Source organism: Lithobates pipiens, unplaced genomic scaffold (genome assembly GCF_037356315.1).
Source record: "Lithobates pipiens isolate NorthernLeopardFrog02 unplaced genomic scaffold, aLitPip1_a1.2 Scaffold_16, whole genome shotgun sequence".
Classification (NCBI taxonomy): domain Eukaryota; kingdom Metazoa; phylum Chordata; class Amphibia; order Anura; family Ranidae; genus Lithobates; species Lithobates pipiens.
This window is the reverse complement of record NW_027507748.1, coordinates 218,090,295-218,106,637: the sequence shown is the minus strand read 5'-3', so window position 1 is coordinate 218,106,637 and position 16,343 is coordinate 218,090,295. Positions and strand designations below refer to the sequence as shown.

The 16,343-nt window shown below is 44.0% G+C and overlaps 1 protein-coding gene across 2 annotated transcripts in view; it reads left to right on the top strand.

The window, feature by feature from the left end:
* The window catches only part of DHDDS (dehydrodolichyl diphosphate synthase subunit), a 56,096-nt gene that overhangs the window by 14,993 nt on the left and 24,760 nt on the right, over positions 1-16,343 (top strand). For both annotated transcript variants that reach the window (XM_077481045.1, XM_077481046.1), the window contains exons 4-5: positions 365-507; positions 5,486-5,602. In XM_077481045.1, coding sequence (XP_077337171.1) covers positions 365-507; positions 5,486-5,602 — 260 coding nt within the window. The remainder of the gene's footprint in view (positions 1-364; positions 508-5,485; positions 5,603-16,343) is intronic.

The window sequence follows — 16,343 nt, the reverse complement described above, 5'->3', positions numbered from 1 at the left end:
CTCTTTACCATGTTTGCAGGAAAATAAATTGCTCTGTCTATGGTTGGCTTTGAAATCCTAAAGACGCAAAAATAAGTTTTTTGTTTTTTTTAATGATCGTTTCTCTTCACGTTTTTATAGTAGTTTCTTGTATACTCTGTACTTGTATCTAATTCATGACCTATTTGATCCTCAGAATGTCTTTTATTGTCATAGAAATCCTGCTTCATTAAAGTATACATATAATTTTATATAACACATATTCTTTAGTTGCAGAGGAGCTATCTGATTACAACTCAGATTTGTATTGTATTCTAGAGCACTTGAATCATCTAGTTTTAAAAAACGATTGTTACAAATCTTCTATTAATCTCCCTATCCATAGACACTACGTTGGTGTTTAAACCTCGGCATTTGTGAAGTGACAGTTTATGCTTTCAGCATCGAGAATTTTAAGCGTTCAAAAGAGGAAGTCGAAGGCTTGATGGAACTAGCTCGTCAAAAGTTTACCCGTCTTTTGGAAGAAAGGTAAGTTTGAGGGTTGCAGAACAGTGTAAGTTTATAACACCACAGATTAGTACTTTTTGTATCTATATGTGGTACAGAAGATAGCTAAAGATGGGAAATAGTTTTGGGTATAGATTTAAGCAACACTGAATTGCTATTTGGGTACAAAATATTATATTCAAAAATCCTGGGGGAGGTAATTGAAACAAATTAACTGCACGTATTTTTCTATTTCTGCCTCATTCTCTACATTGTATTGTTTTAAAGCTTTCAGCTTCAAAAAGTTCTTGAAGTGTTGATGCTGTGCCTAAAAAAAAAAAAAAAAAAAAAAAGCAAGCAGAGGACAAAAGAGTAGTAATTTTCAATGCTAGTGGTCTTCCTGCAGCGGATTAATTACCCCCATTACAGACTTATCTTACTTTGGTCACACTGCAAGGGTTAAATGCTCATTTAGTCTAGAGGATTGGTAAAAGCTATTTTACTTGCCCAATACGATGCTCCAGTGATAGACTGTCCATCTGCATCCTCACACCCAGTGCAGGGCTACGGATCCTGCATTGGTCTTGATGATGTCATGACCATAAACCACCAGAGCATAAGTGAGAAGAAGCTACAGGAGACCAGTCTAGCAGGACGGAGGATTGGATAAGAAAATTTACTATTGCAGCTGGGGTGGCTGCATTTGTCTTTATTTTTTATTTTTATTTATTTATTTTTTTTCAACTTTGACCTGATGATCTGGCCAGTAACGCATTTCCTGTCTTTCAGACAGAGGCGCTCTGCTCCATTCAATAGGGGATCCTCTGCGGAATCTGAGCTAAACGGGACAGATATCAGATTTATTTTTACATCCATGTCTGTTTAGATTGTGTCTGGCGGACATGTGCGTACCCGTGATAGCTCTGTGGATGGCCACATGTAAACAGCCTTGTATCCATTTACATCCAACTACCTCCAATCTGCCGCGTTTGGATCCAAAAAATGAAAAAGGACGCAGTTTTTAGTTTTTTATTTATTTTCTGGACAAGGATGGACTCAGAGGTAGGGGGTGTAAACAGGTACACAGCAATATGGCCATAGAGCTGCATGGAGCTTCCAATTGGGTCAACCTGAAAAATTGACAGGCAGGCGTGATGGGGAAGCCTGTGTGAAAGGTCCCTTGTGGTGTTTTCCATTTTGCATGTAGTAGAATCAGCCTTTTGAACAGCAGCATTGTCAATCTAGGGAAAGGATAATGTTAAATGCACAAGCAAATTTACATGGACTTGATTAACACATTAGCAGATAAGTTCACCTTTGGGACCATGTTCCATCCGTTTTTAGGGTGCCCTTCCTGATCTGCTGCATCTAGTGACAACAAGCGGGGGATTCCTCTGCTTGCTGTCTCAAAAAATAAATAAAAAGCAGTCGTTTGGGGCTCTGCCCATCCGGCTGCATCATTCATTGACAGTACCGACAGTCTTTATGGCTTTTGGCTGGTAGTGATAGGCTTGGGGATGTTCGGATCGAACCCGCCAGGAAGCCGTCCCTGCACATCGCCAATCATAGGCAGGGAGGCATTTGCCGACCGGCAGGTGCACATACACATGCTGCCTATGATTGGCAGTGTGCAGTGACGGCTTCCTAGCAGGTGCGATCCGAGCACGCCCAAGCCCATTCTTATTGGCTTGTAGTTCTCAATGAACTATCGAGGCACTGTTGAGCGCTCTGGTAGTTCATTGTACCTTCCGGTCAGTTTGTATCTGCCTGTCTGTATGAGGTATGAGGAGAGACACACAGACAAGTCTGCAGGAGTCCTACATGGCATATGTGATCTGCTGATCGCGGCTCCTAGTAAAAATATAAATGCAATTTTTTTTTACCTGCAAAAAGATGTGCATTTATAGAATTTTTTTTTTTTAAAGTGAACTTATCCTTTAACCACGTCAATACAGGGCATTTTAACCCCCTTCCTTCCCAGGCCAATTTTTCAGTTTTCACCGCTGTAACATTTTATATGATAATTGTGCGGTCATGCAACACTGTACCCAAATGAAAATTTTTATCATTTCCCCCCCACCCCCACCACCACCACAAATAGAGCTTTCTTTTGGTGGTATTTGAATACCTCTGTGGTTTTTTTATTTTTGTGCTATTAAACAGAAGAAGAGCAACAAGTTTGAAAAAAACATTATTTTTAACTTTTTGCTATAATATCCCAATTTAACCACTTGCTTACTGGGCACTTAAACCCCCTTCCTAACCAGACCAATTTTCAGCTTTCAATGCTCTCACACTTTGAATGACAATTACTCAGTCATGCAGCACTGGACCCAAATACAATTTTTGTCCTTTTTTTTTCACACAAATAGAGCTTGGTATTTAATCACCGTTTGGGTTTTTTATTTTTTGCGCTATTAATCAAAAAAGACTGAAAATTCAGTAAAAAAAAACAAAAACTCTTTTGTTTCTTTTAAAATTTATGGCAGGGTATTGCGCAGTGTTGCAGAGTATGGGCACTTCACATCCAGCCCACAGCGCTGCTGCAATCTTTCCCCCTTTCCCCTGGGAGATCGGTAAAGAAAGGGGAGGGAGGAACCGGCATCATGACGTGATGCCGGTTTGTTTACAATTGATCGCTCCGTCATTTGACGGAGAGGTCACCTGGTAAACGGCCATGATCAGCGGCCGTTTACCATGATGTGCTGGGTCCTCTGGACCCGGTGGTCACGGATTTTCCTGGGTGCGTGCCCCAGGGGGCGAACGGGAGCAAGATTCTGGGAGGACGTCCATGGACTCCCTCCCAGAATAAGGCGACCGCGCTGTAGCCATCTTTCGGCTATGGTCCGGTCGGCATGTGGTTAAAAAAAAATTATTTGTTTCCTCAGTTTAGGCCTATATGTATTCTTCTACATATTTTTGTTAAAAAATCATATATTGATTGGTTTGCTCAAAAGTTATAGCAAAATAGGGGATAGATTTATGGCATTTGTATTATTATTATTATTATTATTATTATTATTATTATTTATTTATTTTTTACTAGTAATGGCGGCAATCTGCAATTTTGACTGTGACATTGCGGCGGATAGATCGGACACTTTTGACACTATTTTGGGACCACTGACAGTTATACAGCGATCAGTGCTATAAATAAGCACTGATTACTGTATAAATGTCACTGGCAGGGAAGAAGTTAACACTAGGGGGCGATCAAGGGGTTAAATGTGTTACCCTAGGGCAGTGATGGCGAACTTTGGCACCCCAGATGTTTTGGGACTACATATCCCATGATGCTCATGCACTCTAAAGTGTAGTTGAGCATCATGGGAAATGTAGTTACAAAACATCTGGGGTGCCAAGGTTTGCCATCACTGCCCTAGGGCATGGGTCTTCAAACTATGGCCCTCCAGTTGTTCAGGAACTACAATTCCCATCAGGCCTAGTCATGGCGATATGCCGTTAATGGTGGCTCCCGTGCGCATGAGCAGGAGTGACATCATCGCTGCTCCGGCGCCGTGAGTGGCCGGAGCAGCGATACCCGGAAGAATGATAAAAGTTTGAAGTTGTTCTCTTGGAATCTAGTGGCTATGAAGGACTTCAGGAAGAAGAGTATTCTTTTTATAAATTTGGGGAGCAGTAAGGTCCTGTTGCAAGATTACTTTTCAGTTGGTAATGTAAGGTGGCTTAAAGTCTTCCCAAGGTTGGGGAAGCAGAGAATATGTATAAGAAAGGGACTGAACAGTTTAGAGTCACAGATTTGATTCCAGGTAGGGGGAAGGCTCTGCAGCGGGTTTTGGTAGGGAAGCTAGGTAGTGCTGGAATTTCAAGGCTTTCCACAGGGAAAGATGATAGGCACCTGTTGAAGTCAGGATAGGAAGGAGTTTCACTCCAGCAGGGAGTGAAAGGGACTGTCTACCCCATGCTAAAAGCAGCCACTGTGTTTGGTGCCTCAAAAAAAGTGAAATAAATTGTGTTGCTAAATTGCAGTCAATTCAAAACACCAATTTATATTTATATATATATATATAATATATATATATATAAAATAAATAAGTGGCTACTAAATCACGTTATTTAGTACCCTCTTCTCACAACATCCTCGTGATCTAAAGCCTAGGTAAAGAACACATGGCTTATTGGCAACTAGTAGTAAATTCTCAGTACATTCAGTGGCTTGATGAATGTTCAAAAGTGCTCCAAAATGTTGTTTCCTTTAACATTCGATTTTTGGAATAAATGCCGAGCAAAAACCACACACTTTTGTAAATTTCTTCATTCGAGAAAAATCTTTTATACTGCTTTGAATTTTCTTCTCATTGCAGTATGTTCAAAATCAAACATCCATTTGACTCCACTAATGATTAGAAATGCAAACAAACATTCTTAAAGCGGGAGTCCGCCGGGAGTTCCGCCGTTTATTTTTTTTTTTAAAAGCCAGCAGCTACAAATACTGCAGCTGCTGACTTTTAAAATAAGGACACTTACCCGCCCAGCGCGCCCGCGATGTCAGCACCCGAAGCCGATCTCTCGATCGTCTCTCGGGTGCTGCGGCCGCCATCTTGGGTATGGGAATCAGGCTTCATTTCCTGGTTCCCTACTGCGCAATAAGGATGGACTCGCTGCCTCTGGGATCTGTGTGTTTCCCAGCAGGCAGCGGGGGACTTTCAGAAAGGGGCGTAGATTCTGCAGAATCTACGCCCCTTTCCGCAGATAGTTATGCCGGAAGTGGGTGCAGATACCTGTACTGTACAGGTATCTGCACCCCCTCCCCGCTGAAAGGTGCCAATTGTGGCGCTGGAGGGGGGGAGGATTCCAATGAGCGGAAGGTCCACTTTAGGGTGGACCTCCGCTTTAAAACAAAACATTTAGAATGAATTTTTACTAGTATATAGCCAGCTTACACAGGAAATAGAAATCTTCAAATGTACTGCGCATCACTACTGCAATGGGAAATGCAAAGTATTTTTCTAATTTTTTTTTTTGTGTGCTGATTTATATTCTGGCTTTCTTTGCACAGAGATAAACTTCAGAAGCATGAAGTTTGCATTCGAGTACTAGGAGACATGACTTTGCTTCCACTTGACATCCAGAAACTTATTGCTCAAGCTGTCCTGGAAACCAAGAACTATTCTAAGTGAGTATCATTTTGGAGTTGTAAATATGATCAATATTTAATTGATAACATGGAGTCCCGTACCACACTTGTCTAACTATCTAGGTAAGACCCAATTTGCACATACAGTATCTCACAAAAGTGAGTACACCCTTAACATTTTTGTAAATATTTGACTAATTTACCAATATTTTACTATATTTTTTCATGTGACAACACTGAAGAAATTACACTTTGCTACAATGTAAAGTAGTGTGTACAGCTTGTATAACAGTGTAAATTCGCCTTCCCTCAAAATAACTCAACACACAGCCATTAACCACTTCAGCCCCGGACCAATTGTCAGCCTAAGGACCAGAGGTCTTTTTACAATTTCGCACTGCACTGCTTTAACTGGTAATTGGGCGGTCATGCAATGTTGTACACAAACGAAATTTGCGTCCTTTTCTTCCCACAAATAGAGCTTTCTTTTGATGGTATTTGATTGCCTCTGCGATTTTTATTTTTTGCGATATAAATGGAAAAAGACTGAAAATTTCGAGAAAAAAATATATTTTCTACTTTTTGTTATAAGAAAAATCGAATAAACTCAATTTTAGTCATACATTTAGGGCAAAATGTATTCAGCCACATGTCTTTAGTAAAAAAAATGTCAATAAGCGTATATTGGTTTGCGCAAAAGTTATAGCGTCTACAAACTAGAGTACATTTTCTGGAATTTATACAGCTTTTAATTTATGACTGCCTATCTCATTTCTTGAGGTGCAAAAATGGCAGGGCAGTACAACCCCCCCCCCCCCAAATGACCCCATTTTGGAAAGTAGACACCCCAAGAAAATTGCTGAGAGGCATGTTGAGCCCATTGAATATTTTTTTTTTTGTTCCAAGTGATTGAATAATGACACAAAAAAAAAAAAGTTTACAAAAAGTTGTCACTAAATGATATATTGCTCACACATGCCATAGTTATATGTGGAATTGCACCCCAAAATATATTCTGCTGCTTCTCCTGAGTACGGGGATACCACATATGTGGGACTTTTTGGGAGTCTAGCCGAGTACGGCACCCCGAAAACCAATCACTGCCTTCAGGATTTCTAAGGGTGCAAATTTTTGATTTCACTCCTCACTACCTATCACAGTTTCGAAGGCCATAAAATGCCAAAATAGCACAAAACCACCCCCCAAATGACCCCATTTTGGAAAGTAGACACCCCAAGCTATTTACTGAGAGGCATGTTGAGTCCATGAAATATTTTATATTTTGCCACAAGTTGCAGGAATATTACAAATTTTTATTTTTTTTGCACAAAGTTGTCACTAAATGATATATTGCTCACACATGCTATGGGCATAAGTGAAATTACACCCCAAAATAAATTCTGCTGCTTCTCCCAAGTATGGGGATAGCACATGTGGGGGACTTTTTGGGAGCCTAGCCACATACGTGACCCCGAAAACCAAGCACTGCCTTCAGGATTTAAATATAAAACGCTACCAAAAAAAACTGTTAGCGATCGCAGGGATCAGGCCTGACTCTGCGAACGCTGCGGTTATGTGTTTAGTGTTTTGTAAGTGACACTGATCGATCGATACTGCACTTGGGTGGGCTGGGCGGAGGGGCAAAACGCAGGTGCCAGCAGGTATCTGGGCTGATCCCGCCAACAATGCGTTTTTTTGGAACCCTAAACTGCGGGGGACGCTAGTATAGATCTGATCAGATATTGATCTGTTCAGATTCTATACCACTACGGGAGGTTTATGCTTTGCGCGTGGGTGTTAGCGGTACTGGCACTAACCTAGCGCTGCCTGGGGCAACGCAGACCCTGACCCTAAAACCTAATTGATATCACCCGCCGGGTGATCAGGGGGTTAAACCTTTATTGGGTAATAAATGGTGGGTGCCCTGATGCTATAAAAGCAAACTAACTAACCAGAGTTACCCGTAACACTTATACGGTGATCACTGGTGAAAGGGTTAACTAGGGGCAATCAGGGGGTTAAAATCTTTATTAGGTAGTATATGGGGGTCCCTGGCGCTATATAAAAACCTGACGGGGGAACCTAAATAACTTACTGGCTAACCAGCGTCACCAGTGGCACTTATACGGTGATCGCTGGTGAAAGGGTTAACTAGGGGCAATCAGGGGGTTAAAACCATTATTGGGTAGTATATCTGGGTACCTAGCGCTATAAAAACCTGGCGGTGAACCTAAAAAAATAACTAGCTACTTAGCGGCACCAGTGACACTAATGCAGCGATCAGAAAAACGATTACTTAGTGACACTGGCAAAAGGGAGTGAAAGGGTTAACTCTAGGGGCAATCAGGGGGTTAAACCTTTATTTGGGGGGGTAGGGGGCTACCCTGGACCTAACACTAACTACCCTGACAGTTTTTACTGTCACAACTGACACTGAATGCAGTGATCCGTAAATAAATGATCACTGCAATCACTGACACTGTGACTGGGAGGGGGGGGGGGGGGATTTGTGTGCCTATGTGTACCTACATGTCAGTGTAGTGTTGGTGCACACTTACTTTTTCTGTTCTCCTCGCAGTATGGTCAAAAAGACCGCCCCGAGGAGAATGACATCACTTCCTCCCTGCCTGTGTTCACACTACACAGGCGGGGGAAGCTTCTCATTTGCCAGGAGCGATCGAGAGGGGATGGCCAGAAACCAACGGCCATCCCTTCATCCCGGATCGCTCCTGCAGCAAAACGGACCGCCGCATCCAGCGGGAGGGGGTCCGATCAGACCCCCCCACCCACTGGAAGGCGAGCACGTACATGTACGTGCTTGTGCCTGTCGGTGCCATTGCACCGACGTACAATACCATGCGGCGGTCCTTAAGTGGTTAATGTCTAAACCGCTGGCAGCAAAAGTAAGTACACCCCTAAATGAAAATGTCCAAATTGGGCCCAATTAGCTATTTTCCCTCCCCGGTGTCATGTAACTCGTTAGGGTTACAGGGTCTCAGGTGTGAATGGAGGGTAGGTGGGTTAAATTTGGTGTTATCACTCTCACTCTCTCATACTGGTCACTGGAAGTTCAACATGGCACCTCATGGCAAAGAACTCTCTGAGGATCTGAAAAAATAAATTGTTGTTCTACATAAAGATAAATCCACTTTTGATCCGGAAGTCCTTTCTAATTATAGGCCTATTTCTAATCTTCCCTTTTTATCTAAGGTACTTGAGAAAGCAGTTGCAAGTCATCTTCAGGATCATCTCAAGCATAACAGCCTTTTTGAAAAATTTCAATCAGGCTTTCGTTTTGCTCATAGTACGGAGACCGCTCTTGTTCGGGTTACAAATGATATTCTTATGTCATCTGATGCCGGTTCTCCGTCTTTACTTATTATGTTGGATTTGTCAGCTGCGTTCGACACTGTCGATCATGGCATTCTTTTAGATAGTCTTCGTGATAATGTTGGACTAAAAAATTTAGCCTTCAGTTGGTTCGAGTCATATCTTACAGATAGGATTGAACAAACTACATTGGGTCATTTTAAATCTAAACCGCATATGGTTACCTGCGGAGTTCCCCAAGGGTCAGTGCTTGGCCCGATTTTATTTATTCTATATCTTACTCCCTTGGGCCATATTATAAATCGTTATAATATTTCTTTCCATTGTTATGCTGATGATACACAGCTTTATGTAAAAGCTGCAGCTGAAACTCCTTCAGTGCAGTCACCCCTATCAGTCCTTACCGCCTGTCTGGAGGAGATAAAGGAGTGGATGGAACAACATTTCTTGCAACTAAATAGCTCCAAAACTGAGTTTATTATGATTGGAACATCTCACCAGATTAAATCATCGCTGATAACAAGTATTGCCTTTTCAGGCTCTAAAATTCCAGTTTCGTCTGTTGTCACTAATCTTGGTGTAAAAATGGATTCCCAACTCACTTTTGAAGCTCATATAAATCAAGTATGCAAGACTTCTTTCTACCACCTTCGTAATATCTCTAAACTTAGTCCTATCCTTTCTTTTTCCGATGCTGAAAGATTGATTCATGCCTTTGTCTCCTCCAGGCTGGATTATTGCAACGCACTTCTCATTGGGATTCCGAGAAAGAGCATGCAGAGGTTGCAATACGTTCAAAACTCTGCAGCGAGGATCCTAATGAGAGTGCGGAAGCATGAGCATATCACTCCAATTTTAAAATCTCTTCATTGGCTGCCGGTCTCTACAAGGATTGAGTATAAGTTCTCTCTTCTTGTGCATCAATGCATACATGGACAAGCTCCACCTTATCTTAAGGAACTTCTTAGATTGCAAAATCTACCGCGTTCCCTTCGCTCAACTAATTTGAATTGTTTAGAGGTTCCAAAAACTAGGTTGAAAACCATGGGAGATAGGGCTTTTTGTGCTGCTGCCCCACGTCTGTGGAATGCTTTGCCTGATAGTCTGAGGGTTTCTCAGTCTACTGAAAATTTTAAAAAGGGGTTGAAGACTTTTCTTTTTAGCAAATGTTTTGTAAATTAAGCGGTTTGTTTGTTTTTATTGTAATTATGTAGCACTTTGAGGTCTTTTGATGGAAAGTGCATTATAAATAAAATGTATTATTATTATTATTATAAAGATGGCCTAGGCTTTAAGAAGATTGCCAAAACCCTGAAACTGAGCTGCAGCACAGTGGCCAAGACCATATACAGAGTTTTAACAGGACAGGTTCCACTCAGAACAGGCCTCACCATGGTTGACTAAAGAAATTGAGTGCACATGCTCAGCTTCATATCCAGAAGTTGTCTATGGAAATAGATATGAGTGCTGGCAGCATTGTTGCAGAGGTTGAAGGGGTGGGGGGGACAGCCTGTGAGATGCTGTATGTCAGTTGTGCTTCCTGTTTGTGCCAATATTTTATTTCTTTACTTTTATTTTCCTAACAATACATCACAGGACAGTTAATAGTCATTACTAAAAGATATACTTTTTTTTGGATTTGTTGCTTTTTCTTTGGACTTGTTCCTAACACTCTTATCCAGGCAGAAGTGGTGCTCATCTGCAGGCCAAGAGCAGCTCTACCCAGACCCCGCATACAAGAGTGGGGGGTGGCCTGTAATGTTTGCTGTTTGCCACTGGATCCTGCAGGCAATGACCTCTGACGTACAGTGTACTTAGTGATCTTTCTGGCAGGGTGCTCTTCAGGTCCAGGGCAGTGTTCCTCCTGGAGGGGAGTCGAGTCTTTGAAGGTCCTGTGGGGCATGCCCAACATGATGGGCAAAGTTTGGGCCCAATTGCATGGACTGGTAAGTGCCTCTGTGTTTGTGGAGTGTTGGCATTAGGACATGTATTTTTCTCATTGTGGTGTGATATATAGACTGTGGCATTGTTTAAAAGGGGGTGGGCTGATCAGCCATTTTGTGTCTTTTTTTACTTCCATAGGATTCCTTGCCCACTTCTCTCAACAGCATCCTCCTGATATCTTGGCCATCTTGGCTTCCATAACCAACAAGCTGTCTTCTGTCAATCAGGACACAGCAAGTACAGGGACATGTCTGTTTTTGAGGGGTGCTGTCAATTTACTGGTTTGACATAGGCTTAAACTCCTCTCTGCTGAGTGGCTGCTTCCTGCTGGATTACCAGCAGATTATTTCTCAGCCAGCTTTGGCTCCTCACAGGCAGAGAGATGGTGAGAAGGACAATGGGGCTTCCAGATTCCTTCATCAACTTCATCCAAATTTCACCCTACAATGGTTCTCCTATAGGTCAGATTAGCTAGAATTCCTGTCCTTATCTGATAACTCCACTGTTTCAGGGGCACCTCCTCTTCTTTTGTGTCAATGGATAAAATCTCTGCAGCCATTTCTGGATGAAGTGTAAGCCGTTCAGGAATCCTCTGTAGATGAGTCCTGTCAGGAGGAATCACAAGGTCCAGGGTTGTCTCAGACACAGATGGCCATAGTAGGCTTCCTGGCAAATGGTTGCACTAACCTTAAAGTGGAAGTAAACTCCCCTATCGTTTTCAGCCAAGGAAGCTGCCATCTTTGCCTCTGTTTAATCTTCAACTGCTATGGTGCTGCACATGTGATTCGTTATGACACCAGCCATTGGATGGTTTAATAGTTTGGCTGAGAGCACAGCCAATGTGCAGTTAGCATTCCCGGCATGCTTTTTTTTTTTTTAACTGTTTAAATCGATGGGTTTACTTCCACTTTAAGTTGCTGTTACCTGTATCTTCTTTCCCCTGAAAGTCCTTTTCAGTGCACCCTCACTTGCAGGAAGTGATGTATACCGATTGGGCTCACCCAAAGAAGGTGTTTGCTCACCAGTACTCAATTTGAAAAAAAAAATCTACAACAACCTGAGCTGTCGATAGATGTCTTGGAGGATTCTATAAAGCTGTTTTCGCAAGTGAGTACTATGCCTGTCCACACAAGAAACATAGAAAAGTGACTGGCAGATTCATTGATTATGCCCCATTTTTTTATAGTATAGATCAAGATTTTGTCTGGCTATACAGAAGATCTAGATATGAGGAGGATCCTTTTGGTTGGTGAAACATCTCTATAAGAAGCACATTAAAAGAGAAGTTGTTTTTTTTTTTTTAAATCATACTTACTAGGTGGATATGGCATCAGTTCCCAGCCTGCTCTAAAACTGAGAACCGAGCGATCAAACACAGCTGATCACTCAGTTCTCAGTGTTCCACGAGCAGAGAGCTGGTGACTGTCAGTCACTGCTGTCTGCTTCTCCACCCTTCCCCACGCCCCCCTGGAGCGCTGGCCTGTGGTGGGGATGGGAGCTGCTGACTCAGGCTCTCATCGGCTTGCTGAGAGGCTGAGCCAGGTGCCAATCTAGGCTTTTAAGTGGATCCCGAGCATGTTGCCGCAATCTTTCCCCAGACTGAACCGGCTCTGTGATATCAACCGACAGCGGTCTTCAGCCCACTGTCGGCTCAAAATGGGTCACAGGAGTGCAGAACGAACTTTACTCCTGTAGCTCACAGGAGAAGTACAGCGAAATTAGCTTTGGCTGTACTTCTCCTTTAAGAGGCTGTCCTTTGAGGGTGGATGTTTACTTGGACCATCCTTGGGCGCCTACATCCAAAACCTTCAGAAGTTTTGCCTTGGTTCAGACACAGCATCTGGAATACCTGGGCTTAATCCTGGGTACGTCTCAGGCAAAGATACTGCTTCTGCAGGAGAAGTGCCTGCCTCGTTGAGCCCAGATTGAGTCTCTAAAGATTGTTGAAAGGTCCCTCATTCCAAATAAGCATGAGAATGCTGGGGAAGATAGTAGTCGCCTTCAAGGGGGTCTCGTATGCACAATTCCACTCCAGAGCTCTGCAGCTCAGTATCCTAGTGATATCAGACAAGTGTTGGAAGTCCTCGGATCAGCCAGTACATCTAACTGACAAGACTAGAGCATCTCTGGAGTGGTGGATATCCATGCAGGTGCTGAATGCAAGGAAATCCTTCCTTCCAATGACATGGAAGGTCTTGATGACAAAAGCCAGCCTGTTAAGCTGGGGAAGTGGTTTGGAGAACCTCTAGGTTCAGGGAATGTGGTAATCGGAGGTGCAGAAGTTGCTGATCAACTCTCAATATTCACTTGAATGGGTGACTTTTAACGCTGGTATTGGTTGCCGAATGCAACAGGCCCTTTTAATATTAGGTGAAGCAAAGGCTGTTGGCTGTGGCATGGGTAGAGCTCTGTGAAGCTGCATTTCTGTGCTTAGGTAGGCGTAAAACTGCGTTTAACTGACTACTTTTTTTTTTTTTACAAATATAATGTTTATTAGAATTTTGAACAATAAAGACATATAATGGGAGAACCCCAAGACAAATAACAGCAAACATAGCAGAAGAGACAAAAGAGGTTGCAGCCTCATCAACATGCGGTATAAATAATGGCAAGGGAACCCATAGACTATCAGGAAACCATGATTTATCTGCTGGCCTCGGAGACTAAACCCCCCTGGCCAGGGTCGGCCAACATGTCCCCGCTACTGCCTAAGAAGCAATTACGCCGAAGTCTGAATTAACACTTCGGCACGAGATCATTGGAAGCATGTTTGGAGTTGCGGCCAAGAAAGAGAGTGAAGATGGAAAGGAAAGTGCGAAAATAACAAAGAAAAGGGAGAAAAGGAAGGGAGGGGGGGGAAGGAAGGAATAAGGTAAAAAGGGGGAGGGGAGGGGGGGGGGTAGGGCGGGATTGCCCTCGCCTGCGCGGTACTTCAGACCCCAGTGGGCGGTAAATTAGCGGCCAAAAAAGGCTTTGCCCTCATCCGAATACACAAATACATTCCAGAGGGACCAAGTCTTACGATACGTCTCCTGCCGATCCTGAGCTGTAAGCACCAGGTCCTCCATTTTGTTTATATCCTCCACCCTCCTTACCCACATTGCCGCTGAAGGCGGCGTCTCTTGTTTCCATAGCAAGGGGATACAGGACTTGGCCGCATTCGTTAAGTGACGTAGAATCGATCGTGCGTATGCCTTAGGAGGTATGTCCGAAACATGTAGTAAGAAAAAGGCCGGGTCATTAGGGATTCGCCATTCGGTAAATTTCTGGGATATGGTCCGGACTGCGGCCCAGAACTCCGAAAGCTTAGGGCAGGACCAAAAAACGTGAAAAATCGTACCCCGCCCCTCACGACAGCGCCAGCAGTACTCTGATGCGTCTGGGTAAATAAGGTGGAGGCGACTAGGCGTCAGGTACCACCGTACTAGAATTTTATAATTCGTCTCTTGTATTTTGGTACAGAGCGAGGATCGCAAAGCAAAGCGCAGTATGTTATTAACCTGTGATTGCGTAAAAGTGCGGCCCAGGTCTGCCTCCCACTTAGCAAGACTCGCGATGTGTGGTGGTTGTGTAGGTGTATTGAGTAGCACATACATTTTAGAAAGGATTCGGGAGATCGGTCCAGTGTCAGAACAGTATTCTTCAAAAGTAGTGAGCGGTCTGGTATAGTCTAGAGGGTTCGGGAGAGAATGGAGAAAATGATGCAGGCGGCAGGCGCTCCAAAAAATGCAGACCATACGGGCCCGAAGGGTCCACAAGATCCAGGATGGAAGTCCAGCCATCCCCCCTGACAAAGTGAGAGGCCAGTAAAAGACCGGAATCCCATAGCGGTCGAAAACATGCCCGTGATAGTCCAGGTGTAAAACATGGGTTACCTAAGATCGGAGTTAGCGGGGACACCGTGGTCGTCAGAGAATATTGCAACGCCGCCTTTGCGCCTTGAGAGACCGTGGTACCTATGAGGGGGTGAGACCGCACCGCTCGTGGTAGTGCCTCCAGGCACCAGAGAGCCGTCTTCAGCGGAAAGGGGCACTGTTGTTGTTCAATTTGTGCCCATAGTTTAGTATCAAGATTACGACCCCAATCCAGAATCCTACCCAAGTGTACTGCAGAGTAGTATTGTTTAACGTCAGGAAGTGCCAACCCCCATAGGATTTCGGTAGAGAGAGTTGGGCTCGAGGTACCCGAGGCCGCTTCTGTGCCCAGACGAAACGAGTAAACAAGGTCTGGACCTGTCTAAAGTACATGGGCGGAATCTTAATCGGTAGCGCCTGAAAAAGGTACAAAAATTTGGGCAAAATGCACATTTTCAATAGATTGCACCTACCAAACCATGAATGGAGCCCCTTCCGCCATGAGTCCAGAAGCAGCCTCACCTCAGCAAGGAGGGGGGGGAAATTCTTTTCAAAGAGGTCCGACAGGTCCGAGGGGATTTTAGTCCCGAGGTAAGTCAGGGCGGTAGATGTCCACTTAAATTGGAAGGAGGATTGTAGAGCAGACAGCAATCGGGGCGGCAACAGGAGACCCATAGCTTCTGACTTGGTGAAATTGATTTTCATATTGGAAAGCTTCCCATATCTCTCAAATTCCCTTAGCAAATTTGGTAACGATATCCCTGGATTGGTCAGTGTAAAAAGCATATCGTCAGCATAAGCTGAAATCTTATGCTGTGACCGTCCCACTTGTACCCCTTGGATATCAGGGTTAAGTCTGACCGTAGCCAGAAAGGGTTCCAGGGATAACGCAAACAAAAGAGGGGATAAGGGGCATCCCTGCCGCGTCCCATTAGTTATTGCAAAGGGGGTCGAAAGCGTCCCATTAACTTTAACCTGGGCTGTAGGCGTGGAGTACACACCAGCTATGCAGTTGAGCATTCTCTCCCCCAACCCCACATGTCGGAGCACTGCAAACATGAATGACCAGCTCACACGGTCAAAGGCTTTCTCGGCGTCAGTATTCAATAGAACACAAGGGGTTTTCGTGGTTGTCGCTACGTGAAGCAGGTTTAACACTTTCGTGGTGCTATCCCGGGCTTCTCTAGAGGGGATAAAGCCAACCTGATCCAGGTGGATCAAATGTTGGAGATGGGCAGCTATCCTAGTGGCCAGGATTTTAGTATATATTTTTAAATCAATATTTAAAAGGGATATCGGCCGGTAACTACCACAGGATGCAGGATCCTTCCCTTCCTTGGGTATCACCGAAATATGGGCACTCAAGAAGTCTCTAGGAAAGCACCCGCCCGAGCCTATGGCATTAAATAACGTGAGCATAGACGGACCCAGCAGATCTAACAACGTTCTATAGTACTGTAGGGTAAAGCCGTCCGGTCCCGGGGCCTTCCCAGGCTTCATGGACCCCACAGCCTTATGAATCTCCATCAAGGTTATCGGGGACTCCAGCTCCGCTCTGGCCTCCGAGGAAATAGAGGGCATATGGGATGCCACAATATAATCCTCCATAGCCGCCCGCGATTGCGAGTCGGCCTGGATACCATAAAGATCGG